General features: G+C 41.0%; 1 protein-coding gene across 1 annotated transcript in view; it reads left to right on the top strand.

The window, feature by feature from the left end:
• Positions 1–5: 5 nt before the first annotated feature.
• FAM149B1 (family with sequence similarity 149, member B1) overlaps positions 6–8405 on the top strand; it is a 47121-nt gene continuing 38721 nt past the window's right edge. The window contains exons 1-3 of the mRNA XM_005864673.2: positions 6–70; positions 6538–6642; positions 7139–7268. Of these exons, the coding sequence (XP_005864735.2) occupies positions 6–70; positions 6538–6642; positions 7139–7268 (300 nt within the window). The remainder of the gene's footprint in view (positions 71–6537; positions 6643–7138; positions 7269–8405) is intronic.

The raw sequence follows: 8405 nt of genomic DNA, 5'->3' as shown, positions 1-8405 counted from the left end.
GGCGAATGAGGAGGAGGCGGAGGATGATCTCCAGATACACTCGGAAGGCGGTGCCGCAGAGCTTGGAGCTGTGAGTGATGCTCGGCCATGCCCGCCGCGGCCAGGGGAGGCGAGGTGGGGCGCGGGCGCTCCGGGACCCTTCGTGACCAGCCCCTCGCTCCTTTCCTTCCCAGGCGGGTGGAAGGAAGTTTTCTTCGGCGTTCTGTCCTTCCCGCCTGGCCGGACTTTGTCCCTTCCGCGCCCATTTCCAGCTAAGAGAGTGTCACTGTGCTGTCCCAGGGCCTGGCCCCCTTGGGCGGCGTTTCCAGAGCTCGGGTCCCCGAAGGCTTTGGTGGTTTCCGCAGCTTCACGCCGCACTGTCCTGTCCACTGACCACCCAGGAAGTTGTTAGTCGCTGACTGAGTGTTAGAGTAAAGGTGAATATATCTAGTGCCGGGCACCGTGCAAAGATGTACTTGCTTCCTTAATCCGACCCAACAAGCATAGCAGGTAGGGACTGTTATTTTGCATTCTACATGTAAAGACCCCAGTTTAAAGACTGTGCTCAGCCTGAAAGTGGTGGAGCTGAAGTCACACCCGGTGTCCACCGGATTCTGCAGCCTGTGGTCATAACCATTACACATACTGCCTCTCCATCGCTACAGTTGAGCATCTGAATCCATAAGGTTCGGTTCGCTTTGAGACCTCTTTAAATTTTATTTGTAAATGTTTATTGTTGAAAGTATTACATCTGTCCCCCTTATTCCCCCAGTGACCCCTTCTAGCCGCCCTCCCCACCCCCATTTCGGGATGATACTCTAACAACTGAGCCAGTGCCAGTCAGAATGCATCTTTAAAAATTATATGCATTTTCTATGTAACCACAATGCTGTTATCAAATTTAATATTTTGGGTATTATCTAAGTGTCAATCCATAATCCACTTTCACCATCCTATTGTCTGTGTCCATGGGTTATGCACATAATTTGCTTTGAGACTTTAGAGAGCAAATATTTCTGGCTAAAAGACACACTTCCCACCCCTAGTGCAGTGTTGTAATTTAGTTAGTAATGATAATGTCACACATTTACTAATGCAGACTTGCACATCTTGACCCTTGTAGCGGCTCAATAAGATGGGTATGATTATCTTCAGTTTTTCAGAAGATGCTATATCAGACAGGTTACACATCTTAAGATTATATAACCAATAGGTTTTGAGCTTGGGTGTTTGTTTTAACTCCAATCCCTCCACCCCCTTTCTCCAATAAGCTATGTAATTTTAGCAACCATACCATTTATTATTATACATGGTAATAACAAGCCTATTATTTTTCAGTTATATTTGGGTTTCTGGCTAGGGTCTTTTCTGGCCATGTGACTTTTAGGCAAATTACTAAATTTTTGATCCTTCCTTTCTGTAATTTAAGGATAAGACCTTATCTAAAAGCGCATCTAAAGTGACGGCACAAAGCTTGACACATAGTTGGTCCTCAGAAAGTGGTAATGTCCTGTCCCTTCCCACCTTTACTTCGTGCAATAGCCATACAAAGAAAATCACTCTGTGATACCTCCTTCTTTCAGAAGCTTATTATCCACAAAGTAACAGGATATCTACATAGTAGCAATACAGATAATAAGCTTTTTAGAAATTAGGAAGAAGAAAGTTATTTCCTAATAAAGCATATAGGGCTTAGCTAAAAATCTGCTTTTATAATAAATTCTGATCATTCAGAAAGTAAAAACTATTATGGAAAAAAGTGATCCAGTATCGTTATGTTACTTGTTCTCTATTGTTAATTTGATACTCCCTAAGATAACTCTCCCAAAAGATGATTCTCTGGAGGAGGATGATTTGACTAGTGAAGATAATGGGGATTATATGCATCTAAATGACAGTAAATTAAAAGCAATTTTTACTTTAGGTGTTATAATGGTAATTTGCTTTGAAGCAGTAACTTTAGTTTTCTCCCTAACACTTCTAAATTAGACATGTTGGAAAGAATTTGGATAAAGAATGATTTTCAGCATACAGCTTAACATTTTTTAATGCCAAATTTCAAAGATAAATATAATGAGGCACCAATCACCCACATTAAACATTTATCAAAATTTTAATATATTTGCTTCATCTATATTTTCTTTGTTGTTCATCTGTGAAATAAGGGAGCAAAACAAAACTCCTGACACTATCATTTTACCCCTATATATTCAGTATGCATCTTTAAAAATTTTTTTATTGATTGACTGACTTTAGAGAGAGAGGATGGGGGAGAGAGAGAGGGAAAGAGAAACATCGATTTGTTGTTCCACTTATTGATACATGTACTTGTATGTGCCTTGGCTGGGGATTGAACCTGCAACCTTGGCATTTCGGGATGATACTCTAACAACTGAGCCAGTGCCAGACAGAATGCATCTTTAAAAATCATATGCATTTTCTCTGTAACCACAATGCTGTTATCAAATTTAATATTTTTGGTATTATCTAATTGTCAATCCATAATCCACTTTCTCTGACAGACTGAAAAGGGTCTTAAGTTTCTATTTTGTAACTGGAATCCATATTTCTGATCCCTACCACTATTTCAAAGACAAGTTTTTAGTTGTAAGATCACTGAATAAGAGAAGTACAAATAGCTCTGCACAAGTCCATCCCCACCATTTAAGAAATAATTTAAAGTACAAGCTCCACTAACTGGGCCCTTACCTTTATATTTGTATACAAAAAAAAAAATGGTGCAGTTCACTAAAATCTCAAACTATTCAATTGTTCTGAGAAGCCTCAGAGCCAGACTACTTGGGTTTGAGTCCTGCTCCATCACTTACTGGCCCTAAGACTTAAGCAGGTTACTTAATCCCTCTGTGCCTCAGTTTCCTTTCCTGGGAAATAAGAGTATTAGAGATTTATAATACACATTTGCATATAAAAGGCCCTGGGAAGACCTCTTGTAAAGAAACCTGTGTAACTTGGTTTAACCTATCGTGTTTCCTAAATTTATTTGACTAAAGAATTTTGTGGGGCCCTAACCAGTTTGGCTCAGTGGATAGAGCATCAGCCTGCGCACTGAAAGGCCCCAGGTTTGATTCTGGTCAAGGGCATGTACCTTGGTTGCGGGTACATCCCAGTAAGGGGTGTGCAGGAGGCAGCTGTTCGATGTTTCTCTCTCATCGATGCTTCTAACTCTCTATCCCTCTCCCTTCCTCTGTAAAAAAACAATAAAATATATATATTTTTAAAGAATTTTGTGGAGAAGGAAAGTCTACTGTAGATGATTAGGACTGAAATAGATAATTAACCCCATAGTTTATTCTCATGCACACATTGAACTCTACAGCAGCAGTGTCCAATCTATATTATATAAAAGCCTAAGTGACCGAACAACTGGTCGACTGGTCACTATGATGCGCACTGACCACCAGGGGGCAGATGCTCAACGCAGGAGCTTCCCCCTGGTGGTCAGTGTGCTCCCACAGTGGGAGCGCTGCTTAGCTGACCTACTCGTCCGTCCTAGTGGCCCACCAGCCCGGCAGCAGCCACTCCCTCCCTTAGTAGTCCTGCAGTTCCAAGCTCTGGAGAACGGGCCAGGCACCGACAGGCTGGCACCGCTGGCACAATCCCAATAGCACCGCTGGCCTCCTGGAAGTCAGCCTTGGGCTCCGCAGCCGCTTCCCCTCCCTATACACTCTGCAAGGAAGAAATGATGTAAAAGTAGCCACCAGGTGGCTCCCAACAACCAGCACAAACATCAGCGGGACAGATCTGGATCTTGGGCCGGCAAGGGCGTCCCACAGCCTGCCTGGAAGGCTGATAGCATCCCAGCCCTGCCCCCCCTCGGGATGGACACCAGAGGCAGGGCTCTCCCGATCGGGACTGACTGGGCATGAGCCTGCAGCAGGTGCAGCGGGGCTGGGGTGAGTTGGAGCAGCAGGCAGGAGTGGCAGGCAGCGTTGGACTGTGGGTTTCGGCCCAATCCCCACAGGCCACCCAAGGGACCCCACCCATGCACGAATTCATGCACCGGGCCTCTAGTAGGAATATAATACAAGCCACATGTAATTTTAAATTTCAGGTAGTCACATAAAAAAAAAAACTAGAAACAGGTGAAATTAAAGTTTTTATTTTGAAATAATTATAGCCTCACAGGAAGTTATAAAAATAGTACATAGAGTTCCATGAACCCTTCCTTCACCCAGCTTTGCCCAATGATGACATCTTATATAACTACTAGAGGCCTGGTGCATGGATTCGTGCACCAGTGGGGTCCCTCGGCCTGGCCTGCACCCTCTCGCAATCCAGGACCCCTCAGGGGCTGTTGGACTGAAGGTTTTGGCCTGATCCCAGGCCAGGCCAAGGGACCCCACCAGAGCACAAATCTGGTGCATCTCTGGTTATTCTCTTCCCGCCCTCCCCCCTCCCCCCTTCCCTCTGAGATTCATCAGTCTGTTCCATGTTTCCATGCCTGTGTGTTGAGCATCTGCCCCCTGGTGGTTAAGTGTTCATATCATAGCTAACAGTCTAACGGTCGCTTAGGCTTTTATATATATAGATAATATAATTTCAAAGCCTGGCATTGGTACAATACTATTGGACCATATTCCTTAACACATTGCAGATGGATCACGAGAATTCTCACTTCATGTTACACAGTGTTTTACAAAGATATTAGCTTGTAAGAACATGTAATAAATAACTTCAAAATGCAATGGGTATTTAATTTTAAAGTGTGCCTTTAACATTTATGTAAACATTTTTTGTACTCATTCAATAGAAACTTATCTGACACTGGGTAAAGCTAGCAATAAAACCATTGGTCCACAATGTGTTAATTCACTTTTCACCAGTTTTTATATCTACTCCTTTGTGTGTGTATGTTTGTTTAGTCTCATATACCAATTTGTGTAACCACCTGTAAAATCAAGATAGAGAGATATTTCATTACCACCAAGGAACAGTTTTGTGTATCACTTTCTAGTCACATCCACTCCTTTCTCCATCTCCTGATTACCACTAATCTTTTCTCGGCCTCTGTAGTTTTGTAATTTGTGAATGTTACATGAATGGAATCATACAGTATGTGACCTTTGGGATTGGCTTTTTCCACTAAGCATGATCCCCTTGAAATCCATCCAAGTTGTTGCATGTATCAATAGTTCACTTCTCTTTCTTTCTTTTTTTTTGCTGGAGCATATTCTGTTGTGGATATACCAGAGTTTAACCCTTCACCCATCTAAAGACATTTCAGTTATATTAAAATTATAATGTAAATATTTATATACATATTTTTGTGTGAACATAAGTTTTCATTTCTCTGGGATCAGTGCCCAAGAATGCAATGGCCAGGTCTTATAGTAAATGCATATGCTTAGTTTTATAAGAAAACAAAACTATTGCAGAGTGGCTGTACTATTTGACATTCCCTACCAGCAATATATGAGAGACACATCCAGTTTCTCCACATCCTCACCTGTATTTTGTGTTATCACCATATTTTATTTTAGCTGTTCTAATAGTTGTGTGGTTATACCTTATTATATTTTTAATTTACTGTGAAATTAATTTTTTTATATTTTATTGATTTTTTTTACAGAGAGGAAGGGAGAGGGATAGAGAGTTAGAAACATTGATGTGAGAGAAACATCGAGCCTGCTTCCTGTGCACACCCCCTATTGGGGATGTGCCCACAACCAAGGTACATGCCTTTGACCGGAATTGAACCTGGGACCTTTGAGTCCGCAGGCTGACGCTCTATCCACTGAGCCAAACCGGTCAGGGCTTTTTTTAAAAAAAAATTTTTTTTTTAATTTTTTATTGATTTCAGAAAGGAAGGGAGAGAGAGAAATGGAAATATCAATGATGAGAGAGAATCATTGATTGGCTGCCTCCTGCACGCCCCACACTGAGGATCCAGCCCACAACCCAGGCATGTGCTCTATGACTGGAATCGAACCCAGGACCCTTCAGTCTGCAGGCTGATACTCTATCCACTGAGCCAAACCAGCTAGGGTGAAATTAATTTTAATAATATATTTTGTTTAACTCACATCCAAAACACTATCACTTTAACATATAATCAAGATAAAATGATTAGCCCTAACTGGTTTGGCTCAGTGGATAGAGCGTTGGCCTGTGGACTGAAGGGTCCCAGGTTCGATTCCGGTCAAGGGCATGTACTGTGGTTGCGGGCACATCCCCCATAGGGGATGTGCAGGAGGCAGCTGATTGATGTTTCTCTCTCATCAATGTTTCTAACTCTCTATCCCTCTCCCTTCCTCTCTGTAAAAAATCAATAAAATATATATTTTAAAAAAAGATAAAATGATTAGTGAGATACTGTACATTCTGGTACTAAGAGTTCAAAATCCTGTGTGTTTATACTTAAAATGCATCTGTGCATCTTCTCATTTCTGACTAACCACATTTTAACTGCTAGTGGCTAATGTATTGGACAATGCATTTCCAGAGCAGCAAGAAGTAGGTGACCAACTTCTAGACTAAGTTTCTGACAGGTATATTTTTTGTTTATAGGAAATATAACTTTCTTTTTATCTTTCACAGGAAAGGAATAACAAAATATGCTCTTAATCATCATCCCCTTCCAGAGCAGCTGGATGAAATTTCTTCTACCAATGACAGCCATGAAAAAGATACAAGTTCCCAAAGGTAGTAACACGATGTGTATTTGTTTGTTTTTATACTTGATAGTGGCAAAGGTTTTGTTTTTTTAGCTTAGGATTGGTATCAAGCCTTGTACTAATGAAACAAAACAAATTTCAGAGTCTTTGTCTTTAAAATGGCATTGAATTCTGCATCACCAGGTTGTTGTGAGGGTAAAAGGGGATTAATATTTGTAAATGTTTCTTGGTAAACTGTGAAAGTGCCAAACAAGTTCAGATATTACCAATATTTCTGAAATGTCTTTAGTTGTCAAAGGTACATGTTACAGGTGGAATGTTAAAGTATTCATTATAAACTGTGACTAGAAGAATTATGTACAATGACCGCCATCAATTCTATAGGAATTAGGACTTTTTCATGATGTTTAAATTTCAAGTTCTTCACTGATTTTTTGCTTCTTTGGATATATTTGTACATATGCTTATCACATAATTGCTGAGTAGTTAATGTTTTTTCTCTTCCTTCCAAATTCTGCCTTTAGTGAGTCTGACATCACACAAGAATCACCTTTTACATCAACTGACACTGGGGATTCAAGGTCTGCTTTTCCAAGTTATACAGGCACAGGGATCTCTACTGAAGGCAGCTCGGACTTCTCCTGGGGATATGGTGTGAGTTTTATGTTATTGGTCTGAGGGAGCACTTGGGAGATTATTCTGGGAGTTAGGATTTATCAGTATTTTTCATTCCTTCACTCTCCTCCATTGTTTCTTTACATTTTAATACTTAACTTTACCATACTTTATAACATTTGTAAAGAAGCATAATCTTCACCCTCTCGGTGTATGTTTTATTTTATAGATATAGTAGTTGATTTTTAGGTCTGCTTACGTAAACAACTGTGGGTTAGTATGGATCTGGGCCTATATTTACTCCTTTGCTGTGTTCAGGTCACTAATGTGTCTTTCCACCAATGTAACACTAATTTTACTTTGTTTAAAATGTTTTTGAAAGTTTATTATTAAGCCATTATATATTGTTAAATGAAAAAGAGCAGGTTAAAAGAATTTTTATAGTTCTAATTTTATATATTTTTTCTTATATATATTAAAGGACTAAAGATATTTCTCAAAACGTTATTCATTTCTTATTAATTGGGTGTTGAGATTTACTTACTTACTTCTTCATTTATTTATTTATGGCTATCTCCCATTGTAAAATATTTTTAAAAGATCAGCAATTTTTTAAAAATTTAAGACAAATTTTATACACGTCTATCACCTTGATGCAATAGGTATTTTTTTTTCTGTATCCTCTTTCAATCTATATTTAATTTGGCCTAGCCATAATCATGGTGTACATACAATGTTATGCTCTATTTTTCACTTAATATTTTATAAGTACTTTTCCACAATACGGACTTTATACTCTACTAGAGGCCCGGTGCACAAAAATTTGTGCACTCGGGGGGGAGAGGGGGGTCCCTCAGCCCGGCCTGTGCCCTCTTGCAGTCTGGGACCCCTCAGGAGATAACGACCTGCTGGCTTAGGCCTGCTCCTGGGTGGCAGAGGGCAGGCCCAATCCCTAGGTGCAGCCCCTGGTCGGGCTCAGAGCAGGGCTGATTGGGGAGTTGGGGCGCCGCCCCCTGTCATGCACAGAGCAAGGCAGATCGGGAGGTTGCGATGCCACCCTCAGTCACACTCAGGGTAGGGCCGATTGGGGGGTTGGGGCACCGCCCCCTATCACACTCAAGGCAGGGTCGATGGGGAGGTTGCGGCGCCACCCCCTGTCACGCACAGAGCAGGGCC

Source organism: Myotis brandtii, unplaced genomic scaffold (assembly GCF_000412655.1).
Source record: "Myotis brandtii unplaced genomic scaffold, ASM41265v1 scaffold190, whole genome shotgun sequence".
Classification (NCBI taxonomy): domain Eukaryota; kingdom Metazoa; phylum Chordata; class Mammalia; order Chiroptera; family Vespertilionidae; genus Myotis; species Myotis brandtii.
Note: the sequence above shows the minus strand (reverse complement) of the source record. Positions and strands in the feature narration are given on the sequence as shown.